We start from the raw sequence: 26,572 nt of genomic DNA on the forward strand, positions 1-26,572 counted from the left end.
TCTCTTTTTTGCCTTATGAACGTTGCTGAATGAAGGTCAAAGAAGGTTCTTTGTTACTTAGAAACAGGACAAATAACACATTTTGACAATAAAATGTCACCACTTGACCATTTATGTCAGGATTAGCACATGAATTCTCATAAACAAAAAACATACATGGACCTTAATTTGAATTATCAAATGAATCCGCTCATTCCTGTCAGATTCAAAACTGTACAGAAATTCCCTTTAGGTGCTCCTGATTCATAACAATACTGAGAAAGGAAAGCACAAAAATCGTGGCAACAAACCCCAAAAACACGATGCTTCCAAGTACAACCTGTGTGGAGATTAAAAATGGCCTTAATCCAAAACCCCCCCAAAAAACACCATTTTATTTCCTGCAGCTGTTATTAGGAAGGTTTAAGACATTAAACTTACAGAATTGTCACTCCAAGAGGTCATTTATATTTTTATGGATGATGTTCTGATCGGAGACCACTTTTAATTTCGTTGTACCTGCAACAATGACAATAAAGCCATTTTGATTCTGAACCTGTCAATAGCACCCAGACATTTATTTTTCCATATTTTATCGTGCAAACGCTGACTTGTGTTTGACCATATGTGAATTAATATAAATATATATTATGAGATATCCGTCATAAAAATATCTTGTTTTCCTTAGAGGAATCATTTTAGTTTGAAATTTATCTTTAATATTACAATGCCTGAAATAAATTGGATCAATTTCCTCACCAACTATTACATGAGCACCATGACCGCAGCAGAAAAAACCCTGGAAAACAGGAAATGGAACAGGGACACATATAGTAGGTGCACAGAGACGAGTACAAAGGACTCCAGCAGGGAAATGATACAATGCTGCACCCATCCCTGGTCATTTCCTGTTGCCCCATATCCAACTCTATGTGTCACTTCAGCAACTTCGATACAAACATGTGCCATGGTCCACATACAGGCGCACACAGAATTATATATATGCATTATTTCTTTCAATCTTATATAAGTCACTCAGTCTTACTGCTCACTACTGAATCCATAAACTAGAATTAATTGAGTGCAATGTTTTCCTGTTTGTGTGACTCGACTGCGTCTGTGTGTATCAGCGTGTGTTCTGATCACTGGGTTAGGGCGTCTCGAACAGATGGTCAGCTCGCTGCTTAAAGGATAGGGGATGGGGGGGATTTAGGGTTGTGGCAGTGCTGCACAGTGCAGGGCCATGCTGGCAAACTCGCTCTTTATCATCACATGAGGACATTCAACTAATGGACATCTCCTCTGGGAAAACCTTACTAATCACAGGACATCTTCCACCATCTTCAGTCACTGAAGCAATATGACAAAGTAATTTCATTGATAATCAAACATATTAAAGGCTAATAATTATCAGGGCTGCAAACCAGGCAAATCTGGCATTTCAGTGACAATATGGTAAAAAAAAACAAAAAAAACCAAAAAACAACCAGAACAAAAACTATATTTTTAGATTTAAAAGGAAGATTGAAAATGCAATTGTTGCAAAATCTACAGAATTTTTTAAAAGGAGAGCAGATAAACATCAGGTTTAACAATTCTGATATTAACTAGTCCTGTAACCTACAAACAAACACAGAATATCCAGAAAAAGAATATAATAGACCCAAGTCCAATTAATTTGGTCTAATAGATTACTGAACAGTTCTGAAAAAAACATAATAATAAAAAAAATGGGGGGGAAACGGCTGGTTATACACTGTGTTGAGTTTTTTTTTGTTTGGGTGGATGCATAAACTACAAAAAGAGGCCATTGCAGACCTTTTTATTTCCCTGGGTCACGTCACCCTTTATATTATAAGCAGTGCTTCTTATTAATTTTATTTATCATTTACCTGTCCAGTACAACAACCTGTGACAGCTAATATTAATAAGCTACTTTTTCCCCCCTCTTCTTAAGAGAGTTAAAATAATTAACTAAACAAAATATTTTGTTCCAACATACACATCTAGCACCAATGGACATTCACATCCTTCACTAATCACATGATTCACATTGTGCTCAAACAATCAAATATGTAAGAAAGGAAATATTTCTGGTTGATATCGTTTCACCTGAATGCCATGCCTGTGCGTCTGCACACCAACTTAAAAAAGGTCTGATTTTAGATAACTCTGAGGTTTGTGCCCTTAAGGAAGTGACAAAGCAGATGGTGCACAGCTGGATGAAACCTGCAGTGGCCTATTCAGCTCCTAAAGCAATTGAACTGGAAACAGACCTGTTGCATCACCTGGGTAGTCATGGATAAAGGCTTGTTGTCAAGTAGTTTAATCTGGAATCAGCTCAAGATTTTTATTTTTTTACATGTCAGGAAAGAACCAATCTCACCTAATATATCAAACAACTTCAATCCCGGGATTTCCGCTTCAATCTTTTGTTAAAGTTAAACTTCGCTGAACACTGATAGTATCTATTAAAGTTAAGAGCAGCGCTGGGACTTATCTGCTCTTGGATCAGTAGGTAAACACAGACTCGAACACGATCAAAAAGCAGAAACTGTTTGTTTCATTTTCTTGTTCCATCCAGAAAGTCCCCTCTCTAAATAAATGAAGCATTTTCATTCTTTAACACATCCTCTTAAAGACAGTTTCCTCAAAACATCTGGGTGAGGCCCTGTTTGTTACCACCTTTTCTACAGTCAATGGTTACCACCAACAAATGCATATCTGTTGTTTTTATAGGTCTGGAAATATCATTTGAGTCTCCCAGGTAGATGTAAACTTAGATCTTTTTGGCAGATACTGATATTTGAAGAAAATTACACTCTATGCATTTCTTTCTGTAATCTGAACATTGTCATTTCTGTAGTCTGAGGTTCCCTCTGACTGAGGTTCAACCACGTGACTCTTACTATACAATAGCTGACATTGAAGGAATGTCAGGATCTAGTTTGGTCAGCTTTTTACAACGTGAAGTCATCTTTCTGAAAAGTTTAGTAGGTGTATGTCATCAGTGCCTAGCTTGTGTATTCAGGGCTCATACTGTTACAGAGCCTCAATATCACACATTTACTAACTGGGAATTTGTATGTGTTGCACTAAGGTGTGTGAGTTGGCTCTGGACTGTGAACCCTCCCATTTGGTTTGCAGTTTTTAAAGTGTTAATTTGTAGATTTGACAGCTTCACAAAGCCAACTTTAGCTGCTATGTTTATTGTCCACATCTCGCAGGATTACAGTGTTAGTTTATTACTGTTTGCATCAGTCATACAAATGCGTTTGTCAGCTGTTTCTTTAAGCCACGACTCAGATCTCTGGCCTTACCAGAGTTATGACAGCCACACTAAATGCAGGGTACGCCTTCTTAACATTCATGTGAAGTTCAACATTCATTTTACTCAAAATGCTCTGCAAACAAGAAAAGGTTTGAGCATCAATTTTATAGCTTTCAAAAGAATAACAAAAACGTTTCGTGACTACCATACGGACGTGCAGTTGTCACGAAACGTTTTTGTTAAAGTAAGTGCTGACATAATATGGAAGAGTTATTCGAATGCTACAATCATAACATTAATAAGAAAACAAGACTTTCATTAGCGCAAGTTCAAGAAACTAACAAGTACTTTACCTCGTTGGTTTTGTTAATATTTTATCCATTAAAAGATAATGTCATAGCTTCTTAGAATTGGTAGTTTGCCATTTTAAATACCTTTTTTATGTAAGCAGAGTGTAATAGGGCATGCTTACATGGGAATGCATGTTTATTGATGACTACTTGTAACACACATGCAGAACGTGCCAATTATGAGATTGCAAAGGATGAGATAGAGGAAAGATCCTGGGAGCCAGACTATGTTATGCGGCACCACAAGCACCAAATATAAAATTATTTCCCCATTTTTAAACAGACCTACACAACCTTCAACAATACGCCTGGGGCCCCTCATTATTACAGGTGGAAGGGAAGCCACATAAAACATGGTTATCGGCGACTCGTAAAAATACCTGTAAAAACAGATTAGCATGAGCTAGTGAAAATTAAAGTGAAACTGAAGAAAAGAAGATAAAGCCTTCTGTATTGGCTTTGAGGAAATTTAACATATCCTAAAAGGAAAGAAGGCACACAGAGCAAGTGCTGAATGACTATATTAATAATTTCTGAATGTTTAAATCAAGCCAAGATTTGGAAGGTTTGCTTGTTTACAATGTGGGTAGTTTAGCAGTCAGATTTCCCATAAGTCTGCTGTCAAATGGTCAGTTCTAAACTCTAGAGAGCTGTAAAGGACTAAATAAACGTTATTGGAATTGCTAAATAGTGCAGGTAGAAAAACAGTTGGACTGAGAACCACATTGTGAACAGTCAGATAGTCTCTACAGTCTTAGCATCCGGCTCTAGGAATGCAGAAAATTCAAGTGCAACATACTGAGTCAAAACAACCTGAGAGGAAAAAACCCACAGTATCTGCTCAGCTCCTACAGTGGCTTATTTGTTTAAACTTGAAACCAGGCAGCTTTGGCTCAGGTGGTAGAGCAGGTTGTCCACTAATCACAGGGTTTGTGTTCCCATTCGTGTGCGAGTGTTTGTGAATGAGCGATAAAATGGCAGATCACATACAGTCCAATCACAGCTGACTGAACAAATATTAAAATAAGTAGTAGTATTGTATTTAATTCTCCAAGCTTTCATGTCGTGCTAATAAATGTCAGAGTTGGCAAAATAATGCAAATGCATAACACTGATTAAAGTTCAACTGCAAAATCATTCATAGTGGCACTAAAGGGGCCAAATGTTGTTTTATTTTCATTATTTTGATTTGGATCAGTTCAGAATTTACATTCCAAACTTTAAGTGATGAAGAGACAGAAAAAATAAAATAAAATAAATTTTACAGCAAAGACGTTAGTGGTGACATTAAGAAAAAACATTGCAGCCTTTAATACATGTATTTGAATATAATTAACACAGATCACGCAACTACAAGGAGATCACTGACGTGTATGTATGTTTCTATCATTCAGATTCACTGGCATGAAACAAGCAGCACAACAGTTACCGTTTGCCTGGCTATGATGCCGCATGTGTGCAAACAGAAACCGCAACTCAAAAGCTCAACGCAGTCATTTTCAGAAAGAACTACTACAAGTGGTTGACCAACATCTTAACAGCCTTTTGGAGCCACCCTCTACAGTGAAAACACAATACTTCAGCAGCTTCAGCTAAAGTCTGCAGGAACAGTAAGGTCAGCTGAATGAAGCAGACATGCCACTCTTGCTCCGACATGTTCAACAAACCTGTAATTACAAGTGACCATTCCTTGCACCCAAATGTACAGCACCACTCTGTCTCTTCAGTGTCTTAGAGACATAGTTCACCTTCAGCCCGGAGGCAACAGTGTAGCTTAGCAAGCGCAGCCTTGACCTTCTTAAGCAGATAGCTACAATTCTCCAAGCTGTTCAGACTCTAAGGCTAACAACAGAAAAGAGCAGACTACTGAATCAATGCTCAATGGGTGATTGACCTGAAAAACTATTTTTGGAAAATTTTCATAAATGTGAGGACTGCTGGGCACACAAGATTTAGCAACAGAAAATTATACGGGGGAGAAAAAAAAAAAAATCAGCTCATGTAGTGATTACATGATTGTTAGCTCAACTAGTGTAAGCCCCGCCCCCTTTCATTAAAACGTTTAATTCAACTGATGTGGAAAGGGGGAGTAAACATTTCAGTAAACAGGAAAAAATAAGCTTTAGAAAGTGTGACTAAGCAATGCCAGCTTAGCATGATAGTGGTCAGCTCGTGAACAGTAGCTTACCAGCCAACCCTGTAATACATCCCTCCATGTCACAAAGACTAGAATAATTAGATCAATCTCAGCGTGCAGCTTCACGGTGTGAGCAGATCCCATCCATCACTGTTTAATCATGGTTCTTTTAGATCTAATTTGCTGAATGTAACCTTAACAAATGGCAGGAAGATAAAGCTACTGGATGATTGTGGAAATGTTTATGTATTTCTTTTCCTTCTTTAGACGAAGACTACGCGTACGTACAGCATTTCCTTTGGAAAGTGTACAAACCATTTTGGAGCCATACCAAAGTGGCTGCCCAGAAGTGAATGGCTGACAGAGGTCAAGTTTTCCTAGACTGTGTGGTAAATTGACTGTAACATGAGGATATGGCACATCAGCCTACTGTAACCTCTCCCTGTATTTAACTCACTGGTAAATGGCATGTTTGCATCCTGGATTTCTTGTTTTCCATTTACCCAAATAGTGTCAAACACTAGAGTCAGCGTCTGTAACATTTTGGTTTTGTGGTTTTGTTGTGTTTGCAGATGATATATGCAAATAATTCCTTCAAGCCCAAATGTGCTCACTGGTCCAGAAGCTGGAGTCGACCTTCGGATGATTTTAAAGAGATGGGACAATGACATTGGCTCATGTCATTATCAAAATGCACTCAGAAAAGTGAAGTATATGAACATGATCCATATGAATACCAAGTTACCTGCTTCCACTTACAGAAATGCAATCTCAAACCAATTGGCTATAATCTAACAAAACAGCTATTTTTCATATCGTGTATGTACGCAAACAATGGCCAGGTTGGTTGAAAACAGCAGAAATGCCAGAACAGTGAACAGAATAGCTGATGGATGCTCAGAGTGAGGTCTAATTACAAAATGCATAACATTATTATAAGAAAAGGCTAATTTCTAATAAGATAACATGACTGCACTTCAAAAAAGGTCAAAGTTCAAGCTGTCCAGGGAATCTGCAACCTAACTGGTTGGCAGATGCATACGACCAGAAGGCTGTAATTTTAGCTTCTTATGCACTGACAGCAGTATGGTTTCAGGCCCTTGCATACCTTAACTTGTTGTGCTCTCCGTTTCGACAACTGCTAATGACCAGGAAGCGGTGGCTCGGGTGTGGAACATGAGCTTCGGCCAAATATTCAGAGAGCCAGTTAGAATAGGAGGATAAAAGGATTGAAAGGTATAGATTCACAGAACGAGAAACTGAACTCAAAGAATTAAGCAGATACAGGAACAGGCGGCGAGAGACACGCGGAGAAGAGGATGTCGGCTTCCTGAAATCTTAGCTGTGGGAAAGTGAGGGTGAGAGCACAATAAAGGGAGAAGAGTGAGAAATGAAAAGGCAATGCTAACACCCAACTTGGAAAGACAACACTGTGGTGGCATTTATTTATTGCTACAGTTTCACAATTAACCTGATAGTTTATTATTTAATTTCTACAACTGAGAGCTTACGAATAGCACTGTCCTGAAACAAACAGGAGAAGCTACATTCTAGTTTCACATTAATGCTGAACAAAAAATGAATGATTTCCACTGAACTGCTTCTTAATCTTGTTAATCCAGGTACAAAGTTCACTGTGACTGTAGGCAGCACAGAATAAACCTTTCAGAAAGGTAAGAGCATGCCTTTGGAGCTTAAAGACTACACCAAAATCACACTGTATACAAATACAAAAAGATTTCATGACATCTGATTTGCAAACCAGTCTGTTGCAGATACTGCTACTGGGTTTTATAGTGTTGGATGCAGTTTTCTTAATCAACAGCCATAACCTTTGAATCATGGCGGTGGTACACTGAGATCATTCAAGTAAGTATGGATGCTGCATTTCCTTTCCACTTACACTGGAAATGTAGGATGTACACAAATTGATTTTTTTTTGTCATTCATAGGCTAAGCAGGGTTTTTTTTTTTTACCCACCCAAATAATAAATTAGCTTAGCTAGCTTCGCTTAACAGAAACAGAGCAATCACATTTAAAATAAACTGTAGTATACTAAAATACTGCTTGGTTATGGCTCAATCACAGTAAGGGGGAAAAAAAACAAAAAAACAATCACTCATTTCATCACTCTTTGTGAAGGAATTTGTTTTATATTTATGGATATAGTTATTTAATGTGAATTTTTGCGCATGTGGATAGCAACAAATTTGCAACAGATTTATGATTTTTGACAATATGATTTAATTTTGAATTGTCATCTTGACCCATTTAACCAAACTGATATCAGACTCTCGTCCTGCTGTTATATCATCATGCTGACACACCAAGGTTGGTCACAAAGCCAGTCCAAGTCTTCAAAGCAACTATTGCAACTAAAGCGGCTATTATTCTGGTGGTGCTGTAATTTCCTTTTATTTATTATAACTATTTTGTTCCAAACGTTCAGCAGCCTTGTGATATTCACCCACCAAATGCAAAAGCTACTGACTCTGTGATTGCTAATGTTGAAATGTATTTCTTTTTATCAACTTATTTTATTATTAACTTTACCGTAATGAATGACAACTCAACAATATCTTAAGAGTCTACAGATGATTTTGTTTAGACAACAAAGGTGACAGACAAGTGGAACAGGTTACCATTCAAAGGGTTGGCTGATCGGACAAACTGCATGCATCGCCAGCTGATTTTACATCACACACTCCTAACACTTGTGTCTTACAAAAACACTTAAGTCAATGTCATCAAAAATGTGCTTAAACAAGTCCAGGCTGGACTCGCTGTCCATGCCATAATTAACAACGACTGACGACCAACTCCCTTCACATTAACTTCAGCTGAGCGCCAACAGGTGACACGACTGCCACAAAAATATGTCACTGGAGGAAATGCCATGTGCGTTTGCTAAATTAAGAGCCTCACTTTGCTATGCAGGACCTATTCTTGTTGTTCCCTGAAGGAGAGAGTGGAGGGAGAAACCAGAGGAAGGAAATTAATTCAGAGCAGAGCGGGAGTCTCAAGGACAACATTATTTAAAAAAAAAACAAAAAAACAAAAAAAAAACCCATTGTAACGCTACTGTGTGCTCTGATATCTATGGTCTCTGCACGTTCTGCACCTTTTCACTCGTCACCATTTTAGCACACTACATTTTAATTATTGTAAGGTGTGCTGCAGCAAATCCTAATCCATCCCGCTCCCCTTCAAGTTTCAATATGACTTCAGGTTCAAAGAAAAAACAAATCCAAAGTGCAAGGTTAAGTCAAAAGCTTGTAAATGACGAGTGGATTTATTTTAATGGACCCTCGTAAAACAGGCTCAAGCACACTAGAAAGAGTGGGAGTAAACAGCACCACTCCTCTGTTGTCGCCACAGAGAATTCCACTTCCTGTGTCCACTCCCCGGACAACGAGAGCAGCTTTGCGTGACAGGAAGTGCCGCACAAGGGGTTTCGACACAACAATACCATCACGCCATTGTTAATAAAGTTCCATTTCAGCTTTGCTTCTAATTTCATATTGATCTTTCAGTTACTTTATGAGCAGGAAACTCACTGCAACACAAGTTGGAACAAAAGGAGTTTTGAAGAAAAGTAGTTCAAGATTTCACATCGAGGACAAACAATGATGTCACAGCTCATATACAGATTTGTTATATTCCAATTCAACTCTGTTTGCATTCACTTCAAACCAGGAGCGAGGGGGGAAAGGGAGACAAAGCAAGTTTTAGCACAGAAAAAGAGAACACCAACAAAGGAGAGGGTTTTGCACAATGCAACACAACCAGTCGGGATATTTTTGACAGCTGCAGCCCGCCACACAGTCGGGGCCGGTGTGATCAGGGTGTGAACTCTGCAATCAGCAGGACATCATTATTTTTTTCCCCACTTTATTAGAGCATATGAGTGTAATTCCTCACATAAACACATTCCTTAGAAATCCATACAGAAAGATTCAGTAAAAAACAAGAGGATTCATGAAATAATCTGTTCGAGCTTCATGCTCATGCTTCTGTTTCTAGAGTTCAGACGCAGTAGGTAAGCTGGCCATGTTAGCCGATAGTGAAACACCTGCTTGGAAACTTGTCCATGCACTCAATGGATGTCGTCCATAGTAGACGACATGATGGCATGGACTCCTCAGTTATCTTTTAGTAACTGTTCCTTTTTAAATGGTCCTTCACTCTGGGTTATGTAGGTGTAAGTAAGCTTTTCTCTGCCTCCTGCTCACATTGGCCTAAATCTGCTAAGGATAAGAGCATGTCTATTATCCATTCGTGTGCTTTTGATTGTTTCTTAACAAAGAACAGGAGCTGAAAAGCACAGCAGTATGCAGATATGTTCTGCCTGGTGATAAACAGACCACATCAGCATTAGTCATAGTCATAAAAGTAAATAAATGTGAGTAATGTTTTATTAGTGTTATCGGTATCCAGCACTGTGAAGGTTTTTTCAAGGAAGCTAAAGGGGATTTCACAAAAAATGACTCGACACATAACAAAATTGCAGAGATTTTCTACAGAAATTTGCAGATGCACACTTTTAAACATTCCTGCTTTTGTTTTACTGAGGAACTTTCTACCTACTCACTATTTCAGGCTTTACAGACACATTATGGACCTGTAGATGAAGAAATCTGTTTGCAGAGACTACTTTGCCTTGGGCCAAAATGTTGAGTCTAAAACAAGGCCGTGTTCTTGGTCTGACCTCACGTTTATATTTTATTGTTTTAGAGGGTGGAAAAATGTTTTTCCTTTCAGACTCCATTCTAGCTCTGGAAATATCAATATCACCTCGCAGTTTAGATTTGGCCAGTGACAAAGGAAAAGTACACCACCCTACAATAAAACGCGCCAGCCGGTGGAAGGTACATCATCAACAGCTGTTTGGGTTTTCGGTCTAACAGTTTCTTGGAAATCATACTATAAAAATGCTCATATGATCACTTTTTTCTCTCTTTTTACACCATTGTGATTGGTAGAAATTTATGAGCTCAGAAAGCTACAGCATAACAATGAATGCCTGAAGTGAAACAACTGTATGACATGCATGGAAACACATGCACATGCCAAGTTTCACTTGAAATGAACATGAAAAGAAAAATAAGTCCTTCTGGAAGAAAGCCGTTCCATCTTGTAGCCCATCTTGGTAACACCCTAAGTCATTTATTCGAGTAGTTTTGACATTCCTATCCAATTGAATAAAAAGAAAACCTTAAAATTAATTAACGTACCAGGATTTTTAACAATTTGCAATATGCCGAGTACTGTAACAATTTAACAACCACATGTTGCAGCCAATCAAAAGGCAGCCACAGAGTTTTTGTAGATGTAACGACATTGCTTACTCATGTGACCGAACCGTTAGCTAGCTCTGAATTAGGAGGTAGGTTTGCCAAACTAAATGTTTCCAGTGATGGATGTTTTGTTTTGTTTTTTTGTTTGTTTGGTTTTTTTTTTTGGGGGGGGGGGGGGGGGGGGGTTGAATTGTAAGTTTGTTTGGCTAATATTATCTCAGGAAGGAGGTGCATGAGATGAGCACTCTTGTTTTTAGTATCCCCAAGTATTTTTAATTATTTAATAAAATATTGATATTTGGTGTAACAATGTAACATGTTGATCCCTATTAAATAGAATCACCAGTCAAATCTAATCTGTTATCTTCTCATATCTACTGGTCTTTAAAAATTTCAGTAATAACTAATAAACTGGACAAAATGTGCTGGAGGCAAACAGCAGAGACAGAGGACGGGATATAGAGGAAGGAAGCAGAAGAGCAGCAAGATGGTGTGGGTCTAGGAGGCATCACTGACCCAGATTATCCACACTCCATTTCCCCCTCAGAAAGTCCAAACAGACCCATTCAGCTGCCCCTGGCCTCAGGGAAGACAGTGCTGAGAAGCAGTTAGGACACTAGCATGTTTCCTGAAGAACCATGTAAAGCACGTGATTCTGTTGTAAAGGCCAACCAGATGGTAGGCACAAAACACGTACTAAATAGGCACAGTATATATAAATACAATGGATAACAGTGTCACAGGAACTGGGATCTTGTCTGCAAACACAAACACACACTCTGAGGAAGAGATGCCAACAGGACTCATCTCGTCTTTCACAGCTGAGTGGAGATGAGCAATAATGACTGTAGCTGCTCAGAGAGCATGGTGCCAAAATGCCCACAAGCTCATCGCAAATCAACGGTGCTTCCTATTTTGGATACCTGTGATCCATCCGAGCATACAAATAAAAGGATACAAATATTTAGTTTTTGATATTAAGTCATACCAATGAATGTGTCATCTTCATGGTCAATTAGATCAAGTCTAGAGCCAAACTACTCCCTTGTGAGGCGTTGCATAATGATAAAGACAGGAGCCTTAAGGCCATTCAACACCTACACTGAGAGTTATTTCACTGAGAGACATCAAAATGAATCATGAAATACATAAGTGGGCATCAGCAATCAAAGGAAAATGCGGCAAAGCCGTGAACCAGATCTGGACAATCTGAAACCTCACATGGAAGCAAGTATGTCAAACTAATTACAAAAACTTAAATAAACAAGCCAGTCTTCATACCCTTCAGGCTTTAATAGTTTTTTGTTTGGTTTTTTTGGGGTTTTTTTTTTTTTTTGGGGGGGGGGGGGTTAATGGTACATGTTGCACCTTTGTCTAAATGAAGTCGAGTTTTTTAGTTCTGTGATTTTTTTCCACCCTGAGAGCCATTAAAGTTAGAAACATTTTGTCACGGACAAAGTGAAAAAGCAATTTCCAAAATCGTTTATGCAATGGAAACAGTATACGCCTTCACCAGCTGATAGTAATGACAGGTCATTAAGTCCAACTCTGGGTCTGAATGTTAAGCATCATTCTAAGCACATCTGTTTAGCGTATTAGGAAAAAACATGACCTGTAATTACAGGGCGGTGTTACAGAGGCTCTCACTGTCTTCTCTGAGGATGGGGGATGGCTCCTGTCTTTCTGCCTTGAACAGACCACAGGCTTTTTTGAAATCTGATCCCAGCGCTGCCGTCAGGGCTGCAGCCACCAGAGAGAGCGAGAACTTGCAGCGTGATGATAACGCAAGTTTGGTTGCAGGCTTCAAGGGGATGACGGAAGATGTCGGTGATACTCTCTAGAGAGGCTACGTATAGTGTTACGACCTCTGGGTTAACTGCACACACAAAGTGTTAAGAGAAACCAAGCCGAGTACCCTTCCAGTGTTAATCATTACTAAAACTGTGTGTTCACGCTATTAAAATGACTTTTTGGAAATGCTGGACATTTATTTAACAGCTTCCTTTTTTTTTTCTTTCATTTCTTCAAATACCCCCTGACAGATCTGAAATATGCATAAACATGCATGGTCTTGTTTTATTTACTGCACTTTTGTAAATGCGCACGAGCACAGTAAAGCACAAGACACATGTTTGTAGACAAGAAGGGACAAGTACCGAGCCCCTACGGTGAAAAGCAATATATTCTCTGTTTATATTGGTCTACTGAGAAAACAAACTTGGATATATCTTCATATTCTCTGTAGAGTTCATCCCCTGTGATAAAAAGGATGAGTCTACAAAGAGGCTGTTACCCTTTGATTCTTCTGGTGAAAGTCTGCAAATGCCAAACTACCACCAAAAATAAAAACATGAAACAATTTGTGAGCTCATTCTGACCTGAACTCTCCATCCAAAACTAGGACAGCAGGCATTAGAGGGTACTTTCGTAGATCACCTGCTCAGAAGAGCAAAGGTATTTGCTCCACTCAAACAGCTTCACTGATAAGTGGGCTCTTTCAGGCAGAGTGGAGGACTTGTGCTTTGTGGAGACAATAAGGACCCTGTAATTGTCTCCAGGGCGTCCAACTGGAGTCGTTTGACCACACCACTAAGCCAGCGCAGTGAATGTGTGTGATGAAACGCATCAGTGGCTAATAAGCATGAATGCAGGTGGGCGCCAAAGTAAACAAGCAGGAACATTAAACCGAACACCGGGGAGATTCAGTAGAAGTATCTCATTCTTTAATCATACATGATCTCTAAGATTATATAAACTCTGCTTGTTGAGACTTAAACGTCAGGACAGGAGTACTTTAATCATCACAAAACTCTGCTTTTTATTTTCTTATAGACACACAGCCCCTCAAACTTACTCAAAATATACAAAAACTTTCTTATGTAAACAAGAGATACATGAATGTAGCAAGTTGTTATCCATACAGTTTATTATACTTGTTTATACTGACTGGAACTGTATTTTACAGCATATGAAACTGCTTACCCAATTCAGGGTCACAGAGGGGCCTGGAGCATATCCTAGCTGCCTAGGGTAAGAGACTAGGTACACTGTGGACAGGTCGCGAGCTTGTCACAGTGCCAACAGAGTCAGACATTCATTTGAATTCACATCCACACCTATTAACCTATAGTTCATTTAGAATCACCAATTCACCTAAGCCCACTACCCTACATGTCTTTGAACTGTGGGAGGAAATCGGAGTACCCAGAGAGAACATGCAAACTCCACACAGAAAGCCTTCCTTCAAACCCAGGACATTCTTGCTGTGAAGCAACAGTGCTAACAACCACGCCACCAAAACTACCCAGTGATCCGATTATAATCACTAACAAATAAAGGAATCATTGTATGTCTGTTTACTCCATCCACTCATCTGAGCCATTTCAAACTGGGCAGGTGTCAAGCTGGGGACACGGGTGAGTACCATACTGTAATTTTCATCAGTCAGATCAGGTTGAGACCCCTGCAGCTAGTCCGTGGGACAGAGCCTGGAACATCTTTGGCTGGGTATTACCATCAAATACATCACCATTTATTATAGGCTCTTAAGGGGTGTCCACACAGGAAGTAACTAGCAGATATGTGGTGACCAGTGACCACAGAAAGCTGTTCGATGATTTGAAGCAACAATGGGTGACGCAAAGAGGAGTTTCTGAACTTCAAACGGAGCAACTCAAGCACAGCTAGTTATTTTTATGATACAGCTGACTGACATAGGACAGGGTCGTAAATAGACAGCCGTTACCTAGGATGTCCATTAGCAGCAACAAAGCAACGCATGACGAGCACATCTTTTACCTGTGCAAGTGCACCCCCCCCCCCCCCCCACCACCACCACCACCACCTTTTTTTCATAAATCTGAGTTTTTGGTTACAGCTGTCATGTAAAAATAATCAAAGATTTCAGAATTACAACTATCGCTGTGTGCCAGTGAGTGTGAAACGAGGCAACACTTAAGAGCACAGTTTCAAAGCTAACAGATACACTTAAGCATAATCTCACAGTAGCCTACATCATCTTCTCATTTACTGCGCTGATAACTACAGTAAAGATTAGACAGCAGAAGAATGCCAGCCATTAGTGAGCATGTCTCGGACTGAATTCGAAATCCACCTTATCGCAGCCTGTTTGCTGTCTGTTACCCACGGCTATCTCCGCTTTTCCTCCCCTTCTGCCTCATTCTGACAGTGAACAGACTACTGTAAACTGCCAGGATTTCTCACAGATAACAACGGCAGTGAAGTGCAAAGACAGAACTTTAAACTTAATTTCTTCCTGTCCTCTGGACTGTCCAGCAAACCAGCAATAACAATTCATAAATCATATTTCTCTAAGGTTTTAATATTATATTTGGCGCTGGTTAAATATCCAAATCTATTGTAATGTTGTCTCCTTCTGATATAACAATATTCAAGGCTTTAAGAAAATGATAAACTCAGTTCAAAGTGTCAGTTGAGGTAGGACCACTCTGTAGGTGGACAGAATTGTGTAACATTACACAACAGCACATGCCTGGGGATTAACCATGGGCTCTGTCCAGTCCGTACCATGAGGCTGCAGGGGGCCAGGAGCTATTGTCGCAGCTGTGTCACAACACACACCCACAAATCCACAACTTTAGTTTCCTGCTTATAGTCTTCTGTCATCATGCACAGGTTTTGCAGATATACTGCTGTACTTTGACAAAAGTAGAATTCTGAAATTAGTGTTTCTATGGGGCTTAAACTCTGTGTTTTGGTTTTGGTGCTCTAATTACAAATTTCCACAATCCGTCTAAGCCTTAAAAATTCAAATAATAAATTAGGATGCAAGTGAGAATCCCTATTCACATACCTATTCGTTTAATTAAAAAAAAAGAAACCACAAAGGTTTTGAACACTTTCTTCTCTGTCCAAAACAAAGACACAGAGGATTTAATTTATTTTAAAAGGATACAAAGTGAGTTTCCAGCAAGCCCAGTGCTGTTTGTTCACTCCGTTTCCCCATTGTAAAGGATTAATTAAAGAACAAGTTAGGCTTTTTTCACATAAACAAAATTGCAAAGAGCAACACAATGCACTTTCTTCTCTCTCCATCTCACTCCAACTACTGTTAGCACCGGCGAATTAATGAGGGGAAATGCAAAACGTGGGGAAGCTGAGCTTGTGAGGCCAAAGCCACCCTCATATAATGGCGTACTAAAGAAAGGAGAGCTTTGTTCAGTGCAACACAAGCAGGTTCCTCTTTAATGACTTCATGTGCATGCCAATCACTTGCGCCACACAATCTCAAATCGCAGCCACGCCACTTTTCAGGACACGCCGAAGTTTTAAGCCTGCAGCATGTGACTGATAGCAGCAGGTAATTCAGTCCAGCAGGTAACACCTCAGGGGATGATAACTGGGAGGTTATGCTAGAGTTTAGAGGAACGGTGCCCATGGGAGATCACAGGAGCTCTGGTGGATGAGCAAAGAAGTAGTCACAAGACAAAGGGGTTGTTAGTTCTACTCTCAAGAGAACAAAACAGCAGAAACAGCATCTATGAGCTAGTGGTAACTCATTGTTTTAAGCCCATCACAGTTACAGTCTGTGGGTGTTTAACAGAAGCAACTTTGTTGTTGCTGGTTATTAAGATCTGTGCATGGCAAAAATAAAACGTGTTACAAGGAGGTATTTCAAATGAAAAGGGCAAGGGTAAGTAAAGATTCGATCTTAGTGTTACGCAGACCCCAATGACATCTTGAAAGCCAAATAATGAGCTACTGTATTATTTTTTTCAAATTATTTAATTTGCCAAAAAAAAGCTTTAAATTATACATAAAAACAGTCACTTCCCATCCTGTGCAGCTTCTGCCATCACTCTTTGAGATGTGCAACTACTGTGAACTGGAAAATCCTCTGAGAGGCTAAAACTGTTCAGTTTCATTTTCCAAAGTTTCAATTTCAAAGGCACTGAGTTCAAGTTAGACACAAAGAGGAGGGCCAAAGGAAGGCCACACACTGGCTCTTCTTATTGGAGAATGACAGTCAGCACTGTCTAAGTCCCAGACTGTAGCGATCAAAAGAACAGCTAAAACTTAACATGGAGCAACACTACTTGCATGTGAAGGTTTGCGATTTTGTAACTCGAACATTCAAAAACATTTCTTTAAAGTATTCCTAGTAAACCACAGACTGCCTCCAAACACAGCAGAGGTTAGCTCCTCTGAAGAGCTCAAATCTGAGCCCTAAGCTGCTAAATCACAGCTTCAATCTTTCAGGTGGCGTCTGCGAGACCATTCACTGCACACCGATGTGATACAAAACTGAGGCCGGTCCTTTAGAAATAGCAGACAGAGGGGTCTGTGGGGTGTCAGATGTCAACAGGGACCAGTTGCTGGAGTCTCAGCCCGGGCTTCCTCTCGTGCTGCAGCAGCTGTGTCTTCTCAGACCTCACATTCCTGCAGGACAGGCCCACTTTACCCTCATCACCTGTGCTGATCTGAAGGCAGTACAGGCTCTCAGGGGCACCTCACTCACAGCAACATGAATTTAAGTCATTCACCTTCCTTTTTTTTTAAACTAATCATCTAGCACGAAAATGTATATTTTAAAATGATCATAGAAATAAAAGTCTGTTAGGAGCATGCTCACAAATTGCATGATCTTCTGGTGACATTTGTCCATTCATAAAAACGGTATAAAAATGACTTAATGTAATCGGTAAGCACAGCAGATCAACTCACCAATAACTTACATAAAAATTAGGCTATAGTCTCTTAAGGTAAACTATAGTAACTATACTATAAAATCGATAAAACCTACTCAGGTGCACTCAAGATACACAACCAGGCGATCCCTTGTAAAATCTGTCTTAAGTCAGCTCTCCATCCACAAACACACGCACACACACACACAGAGACACAATGCCCATGATTCAGCAGCTTCTTCACCCCATTAGACCTCCCTGTACAATTACAGCTGCTTTGCAGTGCATATTGCCTTCAGTGCATTATAAGCTGCTCTGTCTGACCTCCACTAAATAATACATGTAACCACTTACCCCACCCTGCCGCAGTAATAGCTCCCATTTCTACAGGACCGTGAATACATAATACCTGGTTTATGTCGCAGTGACATATTGTGTACGGTTTCATGTACGTATATCCTTATTTTTGCAGTCTCATTCTTTGCATGCATTGGTGTTCCCCTATGTTTTTTGCAAACCTTGTTTGAGCCTGTAATGGATAAAAAAAACGACCCCTGACAATGGTTTGAAGATACGAATGAGCCCTTTGTAATTTGTATTGTGCACTATCATAAATAAAATGAAAGAATAAAGTAAATCCAGCCTGCGTTTATCATGTTACATGTGGTTGTTATTCTTATAAACGGTCCTTCAACCAGCTGAAGCTCTGGAGTAAGCACTCTCCGTAGTGTGAAATGACATCTCAGTGAGGAGCAGCCAGAACTTTTTACAGGCTCACATCACACACACACACAGCTCTGACAGAGACTCCTCACTGAACAAAAGCACCGACTGAGCACCCCAAAACACACACACAACTTAAGTCTGCCAACTGAAAACAATGCTGCAAATGAGTGCAGGTCATAAAGTTTCTTACGGACTACAACTGAATCATAGGTTCACTAGCAGCTTCCAGCCAGACGCCTATCGTCCCACAGCGGGGCAGCCCAACGCACCACAGTGTATAACTATCACTAAACATCACTCTTACCTCCAGACGTGAGCTGTAAAGTCAATTTAAAGTGGCACTCGAGTTTTCCCGTTTCTTGTCAGGCTTGACCGTGGAGCTACACACACTTGTAGCCACGCAAAAAATCACCAAGTCTCTATTTAATTCCCTGCATTCCCACTGAATTAATTTGCTTTCTTCTCACTCGCCTCACTTGCCTCTTAGCAAAGTCCTCGAAAGTCAACTCCGTGTTGAAAACCTACGCATTTTTTTCTTTTTCTTTTTATCCGAGCATGTTCGCAGTTTGAATCCAATTAAACAGCAGCTCTTCGATGCTCGGTCGCTGAAAACTCCTCTCCGTCTTGCTAATCAGTGCGGCTCAGCATTGCGCGTTCACGCCGCTGATGGGAGGGGAGAAAACACGGAGGGGGAGGGGCGGGGCGAAGCAACCGGAAGTACCCTGAAACACACAGGGCAACAGTGACCACACTGCACCACTCGGTTTCCGATAATGGATTATAAACTTTGGGGGTCATGTTAGAGTTTTAAAAAAAGACAAAAATGACGGAAATTCACTTGATTTTAAAATACGTGGTTTTATATCGTCTTATTCGCTGTAAAATACAAAGAAAGACACTTCTCCAGTGCTTGCATGTAACGACACAGAATGTCAGTCGTTCAGTAACGCTCACGTGCCCATACCCGAATGCAAGTAGCCAATCACAAGCAAGCTTATCTCCACCCCCACTGTCGCAAAATGTTACGGTCTTCTCGCCGCGATTTACGATAGTCATTGCAATGAGGGGCTTCACCGCTCGTGTTTTCGTGGTACTTTTAATTTGAATGTGTCATTTACAGGTAGGACACTTAACGGACACTGTGTATTTCAGTTTGGCAGCCAACGGTTAATGTGGCGCATGCTCAGTCTGCTATTTAACTCAGTTTTTTGGCTACGAGTGACGCTAAAACTGTCGGTTAGCGAGCTCAAGCTAAAAACGCAGGCTCGATTGAGCGGAGAGCTGCCTGCTGAAGTAAACGCATTGCAGTAATGTGATGCTCCGCAGTGGATTCCCGGCCCAGCAAAGCGCTACTGTAACATCTCTGAAAATAACCTGATCGGCCAGTGCGCTAAAACGGCTCCAGTTAATGTGTCTGAGTGAGTAATAAAGCAAAGTAGCGAACAGAAAGTCAACAAGGATCCCAGAAACAGGCAGCCTGCTTTAGCTTCAGTGAAGTTTAACAGTTTGTGCGAGTTGCTTAAATGAACACAGACTGTGACTGCGTTTGAATCACTAGTCCAGGATGAGATCTGTGAAAAAAAAGCTTTATGTTTGAAACCAGTGTCAGGCTGTACTAGCCAACTAGCATCAGAATGAAGCCTTTTGCATTCTCTAAAAACCGAAATGACGCCTTTAAATTCGTCAGATTGCTCCCCCTCCCTGAACCTGTTTCTACTGGAGCTTTCTTCCTGTTAAAATTGAGATTTTCCTTCCCACTGTCGCCCAGTGCTTGCTCAAAGGGTGGTCGTCTGATTGTTGGGGTTTACTCTCTATAATTGTAGGGTCTTAACCTTACAATATAAAGCTGCTTGAGGTGCGGTAGTTGTGATTTGGTGCTGTATAAATAAAACAAAATTGAATTTATTCTGTGAAATTACTGCTCTGCTGAGTAGATGATCAACAGCTGCTAAATAATATTGCTTGTGAGATCACAGCATCCTTAAGGTAGTATGTGCTGATTGAACCTATTGTAGAAAAGCAGTACGAGATAAAGAAAAGCAGTTCTCATATTAAAGAAAACACTAGCAGTAAATTTCTGACGAATGAATTAGCCGAGCCCTAAGCATTAAAGCGTTTCTGTGTATTTTCAGATTGACACACTCTGACTGCTCTGGAGGATGGATCCTGTAGTGCTCAGCTATCATGACAGCCTGCTGCGGCGCTCTGATGTCTCTCTGCTGGAAGGACCTTACTGGCTTAATGACCAAGTCATTGGTTTTGCCTTTGAGTACTTTGCTGCTGAGCGCTTTAGAGTCCTGGGGGAAGCCGTCATCTTTATCAGCCCAGAGGTCACCCAGTTCATCAAATGTGCTTCCTGCCCTGATGAGTTGGCATTGTTTCTGGAGCCACTGGATCTTGCTTCTCGTCGCTGGGTCTTCCTAGCAGTGAACGACAACTCCAACCAGACGGCTGGAGGGTCCCACTGGAGCCTCTTGCTTTATCATCACAACTCCAACCACTTTGCCCACTATGACTCTCAAAATGGCAGCAATTCACTTCACGCACGGCGCATCGCCAGCAAGTTGGAGCCTTTCCTGGGCGCAGGGAGGAAAGCGCTGTTTGTCGAGGAGCCCTGCCCATCCCAGCAGAACAGCTATGACTGTGGCATGTATGTTATCTGTATTGCCGAGGCCTTGTGCGAGAAGGCCCGGGTGGAGGGCTCGCCACGCCTTCCTGTGCAAATGATCACCCCAGCCTACATCACCCAGAAGAGGGCTGAGTGGTGCAGACTGATCCAGAGCTTAGCTCAGAATGACCTCTGCTGCTCACTGTCTTTCCCTTAGCACGTCGATTGCCCCGCACTGTATGCAGAAAAGCTGTCACCCCACATATCTACTGCTGGAGAATCTGAATGCACTCCCTCAATACAGTATATAACTATATATATGAAATCAATTTCTATTACTGTCTCCGTCATACTCCATTATCAAAAAAAGAGTTAAAAACATAAAGCAATGCTTCAAATATTTAATGACTTCAGAGAACCATTGGTGTCGTGTATATGCACAGAAACAAAAAGTATGTAAACAAGAACACCAGCATGCCTATAAAACAGATTTTCTCCTGTGTACATATCGAGCGAGGACGTCATGGAAGAGGAGGAACAGACTTTCTTTTTTTTTTCTCCATTTTCTGAGTTTGGAGCGAATGTAGAAATGTTTACACAGATTATTGCTCAGGGTCATTTAAAATGAACTGAATTGACAATAAGAATGTGCACATGAACTCTGGCTCCTACTTTTGTCACGCAGTCATTGTGTTCGTCAGCTTGAACGTGCGTACTTTTAGTTTTTTGAGATAATTTGAAGAATTCCTGCTGTATGAGGGCGCCGACGTGCTGTGAGTGTTCATGGAACAAAGGGCAGAGTTGGGCGGTGGAATGTATCGAGCTAATAAATGTGACTCTTGTCACATTTTTGTTGACACAGTGGTACAATTATTTATTGTTTAAAAAAATTTTCTGTTGAAATTGAAGTCATTTTATGTCAGAAAAGTTAACTGCACGCTGGTTTACAGGCGGTTACATCACTGAGGAAATTACATTTGCAGATTTACTGAATCTTAAATGTGTGATTTGTAGATTTTTATTTTAATCTCCTGTGTTATTGATTGCCGAAGTGTTGCAAGCACTATACGCAGGGTATCATAAAATCTGGCACCCAAATGTTTATCTGCTTTTGAATACCTTAAGTTTTAAATGTTCCTATTTGGCTCATTAGTTGAGTGTTCCTTGCTAATGGATGATGACATGAATCAGTATCTTAAAGACGTGCACTAACAGCAGTAATTTAGTACTCAAAGTGGAACAAAGCACAATATCCAGGTTGTTACATTCAGCAGTTAAAGGCCCAGCAGACTTTAAGAAAAACTAAGCAGAAAAAATAAGTGGCAAAATATTAAGACTGTATTCTAATTGGAAAAAAAAGTGGCTTTAATGTGTTTTTTCCTTATCTGGTAAACACGAGCTTCAGTTTCAAATCATGACGTCAGTATACGTGTAATGAGCCAAATACTCAGACTTCAGACTGCTTTGCATGCGACAAAACAATTTTTGGCTTCCATCTCAGACAAACAGCTCTGGCTGTCAGCAAATAAGTCCTGTCGATCTGCTCTTTAAACCTTCTGTTTGTAAGGGGCAACCAATCAGAAGAACGTTAGCTTAAAGGCAGAGCACGCAAAACAGCTTGTTTCAGGCAAGGGAATTTGAGGAACTGCACCAGGGTCCGATATAAAATGAAGAGAGGTCAGTTTGAACTGCGAATCATGCACAGCTACTCTAATCAAGTAAAAATAGAGAAGACAAGGAGCTGGAATTGAGAACAATAGTGAAGACTTTTTCACTTCACTAGCTCAAAATAAATGAAATGGCTGTAATTTTTAGAAACATCAGAAATGTCCCACAATATTTCCATGGACGTCCCGATGCAGGATGGGTGGGTAACTGTTCTAAGCTGTCAGCTCGTATTGTAGTTGAAATTAGGAAGGCGCACAGGAAGGGCATGCACCCATTTCTTTTAGATTTCAGAAGGAGGGAGTGTGGATCAATTAAAAGATCCCTGCATTGTTCTGTTTTACATGCTTCCTACTGACACAGCTAAAGCGAGTTTAGATTCAGGATTAAAGAGTTTCACAGCCTATACCTAGAGATGGGGTGGGACACACAAACGTGTCATTTGGATTTTAGAAAGAGGGAGTGTATCAATTAAAAGATTGTTGTCCCGTTTTGTATTAGATCCTTTATACCGAAACAGCTTGTGTAAAGTCAGGATTACACAAGCTGTGTAATCCAAATACAAGCTGGACGTGTAAGCATAGTTTCATCTGTTGGCTCTCGGAAATTTTGTAATGAAGAGTCATCACCAAATCAGTCCGCCACATAGATTATAGTTAGGAATACTCATCGGTAACCATGTGGCAGAACAAAGAGCATTCAACTCCTCTGGCTGGCTGCCCTGCTCTCCTCTTAAATTCACACTGTTCAGACTGTTTTCACCCTCCTCTTTCCTTCCGTTGGCATTCCGTGCGCATCTACAGCCCACAGGCGTATTTCATCCGGAGTAACCAGTCAGACGAGCCATCGAGGTTTACTATTGTCCTCATAAAATGCCACAAAGCTGGGGCATTCTCCGCCCTGGCAGCACACTGCATTAGAGAGACAAAGTGCCCAGGGAAAGAAACACATTCATTTAGACAGATTTGCTTCTAAATGGCCAATTTGTCAAGTCCACTCCAAGAGTGTTTACAGGGAAACAGAGCTCGGCTCTCTGTCTGTTGTCATCTCCCGTTACTCTCAGCCTGGGGTAGTATGCCAGGACTATTTGTCATAGTTTCAAGGAATATGAACTTATTACATACCAAATAACCTAAACAGAAATGGATCAATTTAAATCCTACAAAATCCAGTAACATGCTGTTTGTTCTTTTGGCAAACGACGCCCTGCTTTCTGTGGCCTAAAACAAAGCTTCTTAGTGTTTGTTGTTTTACTGCGCTGTAAATCCGCGATGGGTTTATTGATAATCTCCACTTATTCCAGGCCATATCTCACCTGCTGGACCCCGGCTCGTGCACCTGACTATGCAAAGTGAGCTGAACGCATCCAGTAATAATAATAGCAGCAGCTGGCATTTGGAAGCGCACGTGAAACACTGCAAACAATACTGACAAACAGCAGTTAGGCTGGCAGTGCGGTAAAACTGATAAAGCAGTTATAATGAACGAGCTCCAATAAAATGAAATAGCAGCTGTGAAAATGACACTTTGTGCAAATGAGGTGCTGATAACATTTTGGCTGGTTGCAATGGAGTCGTAAATGAAGGAAAACAGGACCGTCTGGATCAAGGGAATAACAGGTGAGCACTTCAGAGAAAAGCAGAAGTAAATGAAACACTATTACTGGGTATCTATGAGTACAGTTAATATCTGTGTTACAGTTTTGGTGTGTGAAATATAGCAAAAAAAAAGAAGAAGGTCTGACTGTGTTTGTTTATGATCTGGAATAAGATGAACAGCTGAAATCTGCACGTATGGAAGTGAATCACACTGCAAACTATTAATCTATGAAGTTTGAGCATTTTTTTTAATCACAAATGTCACAAAAAAGCATAAGAACGCATGATAGTGAAAAGCTGTGCAGTGCGCTTTCTGTGTGACTTCAGTCTCTCTCAGTGACGTGGAGTCAATCTGCTCCATTCTTATTTACAGCGTGGAGCTTCAGTTCTCTAAGGTTTGTGGGCATTTGTTTATGCACAGCTCTCTTAAGGTCCTTATAGAGCATTTCAATCAGGCTGGGCTCTCTAACTGGCCCATCGCACCACCTTTATTATTTTAAATTTAACTTTATTTTTTTCTGCCATTCTGTTGTAGAGTTTCTACTGTGCTTGGGATCATAGTGAGCATGAGTCAGTTTGGGCCAAGCTTTAGCTGGCAGCCTCAAATTTGACTAGATGGTATTACATGGTCAACTGAGTGACTGCAAGGTGCCCAGGTCCTGTGGTTGCAACACAAGCCCCAATCACCCCCCCCCCCCCCACACCACCACCACCACCACCGTGCTTAAAGGTTGGTGATAGACATGGGGTTTTGCATTTTGGCCAAACATCTCTATTTCAGTGTCAACTATCCAAATCATATTGCTACAGACATCTTGTGGTTTGTTTGTTTGTTTGTGGTTCGTCAGCTTTGCAAACCGAAGCTGTCTTTTCTCTCTCTCCTGCGAACGCTCCCAAACAAGTCGTACTCGTTCAGTCTTTTTCTAATTGCACTGTCATTAACTTTAACAGCTAACATACTAACTGAGGCCTGTAGAGTCTGAAATGTAGCTCTTGGTTGGTTTGTGTTTCTCTGTGTGCTACATGCTGTAACCTCAGAGTGATTTTGCTTGGACATTCATTCCTGCAACAAGTGCATCATGCTAACACACATCTGAATGCTCCAACCTGTTTTTATATATCAGGTAATCCTGTGCATTTGTGTACTTAATTTTCTGAGTCCTGCAAATGCTTTGTTTTTCACAGCAGTCACCAGCTCCATAAAACTGCAGCAAAACAAGAAAAAAAACATTCAAAGAAAGGCATCAATAAATGTCTTCTTTTTTGCTGTGTTTTACTTTATGGTGTTCCTGGGATTTTTCCAATGATTTTGATATTTTGGATCACCATACTGAAAAATGAAGTGTAATACATAGGTCATAAAAGAAAACATTCAGTGCTCTCACACAGCTGACATCTGTGTTTGAGAATTTGAGGCTTGCCTTAGCCTTAATCTTCAAGCTGTACTTGTGTTCCTGCATCTCCAAATTTATTCCAGCAAGTATTTTGGTTTTAATTAATTTCAAAAACCTTCAATGTACACACTACACAACATTTGCAATTAATTTCAGGAGCCTCAGCCAAGGTTTCTTCTCACCTCATGTCTCAGTGTCTCCTCAGGAACAATGCAAACAAGTACTTACAAATGAAACATATAGTTTCATGATGGAAGCTCAAAACTGTCCCCGAGCTCTCAGAAAAAAACATATTTGGGGAGTGTTGGCTCTTGCAAATGACATCATATCCTGTCACAACACATCTGCAGCCAACTTAAACAACGTGGAGCTTCATAAGCAGCAGCATGTGTGAGAAAAGGCTTGATTAAAACAAGCAGCATCCCAAAGAGAGGCCTAAACCTGCTCAGTTACATCCTGAACAGCACAGTTTGCAGGTGTGCCCTGCGTGGCAATGTGTTTTGTTGAGGAGGTGCGAGTAGGCCAAGTCTCTATTGCAATGTCACATCAGAAATTGTATAAAAGAGGAAAAAAACTAGATGCTCCACTGCAAGAGCAGCACACATCCCCCTGAGATAAAGCTCAGCATTGTGCTCGGTGTTAACAGCGTGTACTAGTGAAATGCAGACGGGCAGGCCAGGCTCACACCCCCTGGGTCAGGTAGTTTTTATGTGGGACAGTCATTGCATGAGCAGAAAAACTGCTGGAGAATTACAGATTTATGACTTGTACTTTTCCAGCTGTCTTTTGTAACAAAGAAAGAATGAAAAACAAAAAAACAAAACTCCAGCTTCAAGTGTTTAAAATCTGGTGTGCAACAGAAACACAATTAAGAACAG

At 40.5% G+C, this 26,572-nt stretch overlaps 2 protein-coding genes across 12 annotated transcripts in view; one reads left to right on the forward strand and one right to left on the reverse strand.

Annotated features, from left to right (window-relative positions):
- myo9aa (myosin IXAa) overlaps nucleotides 1–19,092 on the reverse strand; it is a 95,659-nt gene extending 76,567 nt beyond the window's left edge. For all 10 annotated transcript variants that reach the window (XM_085166372.1, XM_085166409.1, XM_085166400.1 and 7 more), the window contains exon 1: nucleotides 18,734–19,092. The gene's annotated coding sequence lies outside the window, so the exon portion shown is untranslated. The remainder of the gene's footprint in view (nucleotides 1–18,733) is intronic.
- A 143-nt stretch (nucleotides 19,093–19,235) lies between these two features.
- senp8 (SUMO peptidase family member, NEDD8 specific) lies at nucleotides 19,236–21,356 on the forward strand. 2 transcript variants are annotated; one of them, XM_085166564.1, is made up of 2 exons: nucleotides 19,236–19,549; nucleotides 20,562–21,356. In XM_085166564.1, exon 2 carries the CDS (start codon nucleotides 20,589–20,591, stop codon nucleotides 21,252–21,254), a length of 666 nt encoding a protein of 221 aa, XP_085022690.1. In that variant the 5' UTR covers nucleotides 19,236–19,549; nucleotides 20,562–20,588; the 3' UTR covers nucleotides 21,255–21,356. The 2 variants fall into 2 exon arrangements, with proteins under 2 accessions (XP_085022690.1, XP_085022700.1); XM_085166574.1 differs by lacking the exon at nucleotides 19,236–19,549 and adding an exon at nucleotides 19,559–19,847.
- The last annotated feature ends 5,216 nt before the right edge of the window (nucleotides 21,357–26,572 follow it).

Source organism: Neolamprologus multifasciatus, chromosome 1 (genome assembly GCF_963576455.1).
Source record: "Neolamprologus multifasciatus chromosome 1, fNeoMul1.2, whole genome shotgun sequence".
Classification (NCBI taxonomy): domain Eukaryota; kingdom Metazoa; phylum Chordata; class Actinopteri; order Cichliformes; family Cichlidae; genus Neolamprologus; species Neolamprologus multifasciatus.

Coding starts and splice junctions, on each gene's coding strand:
- senp8 (XM_085166564.1), top strand. CDS start 20,589: ATGGATCCTGTAGTGCTCAGCTATCATGACAGCCTGCTGCGGCGCTCT.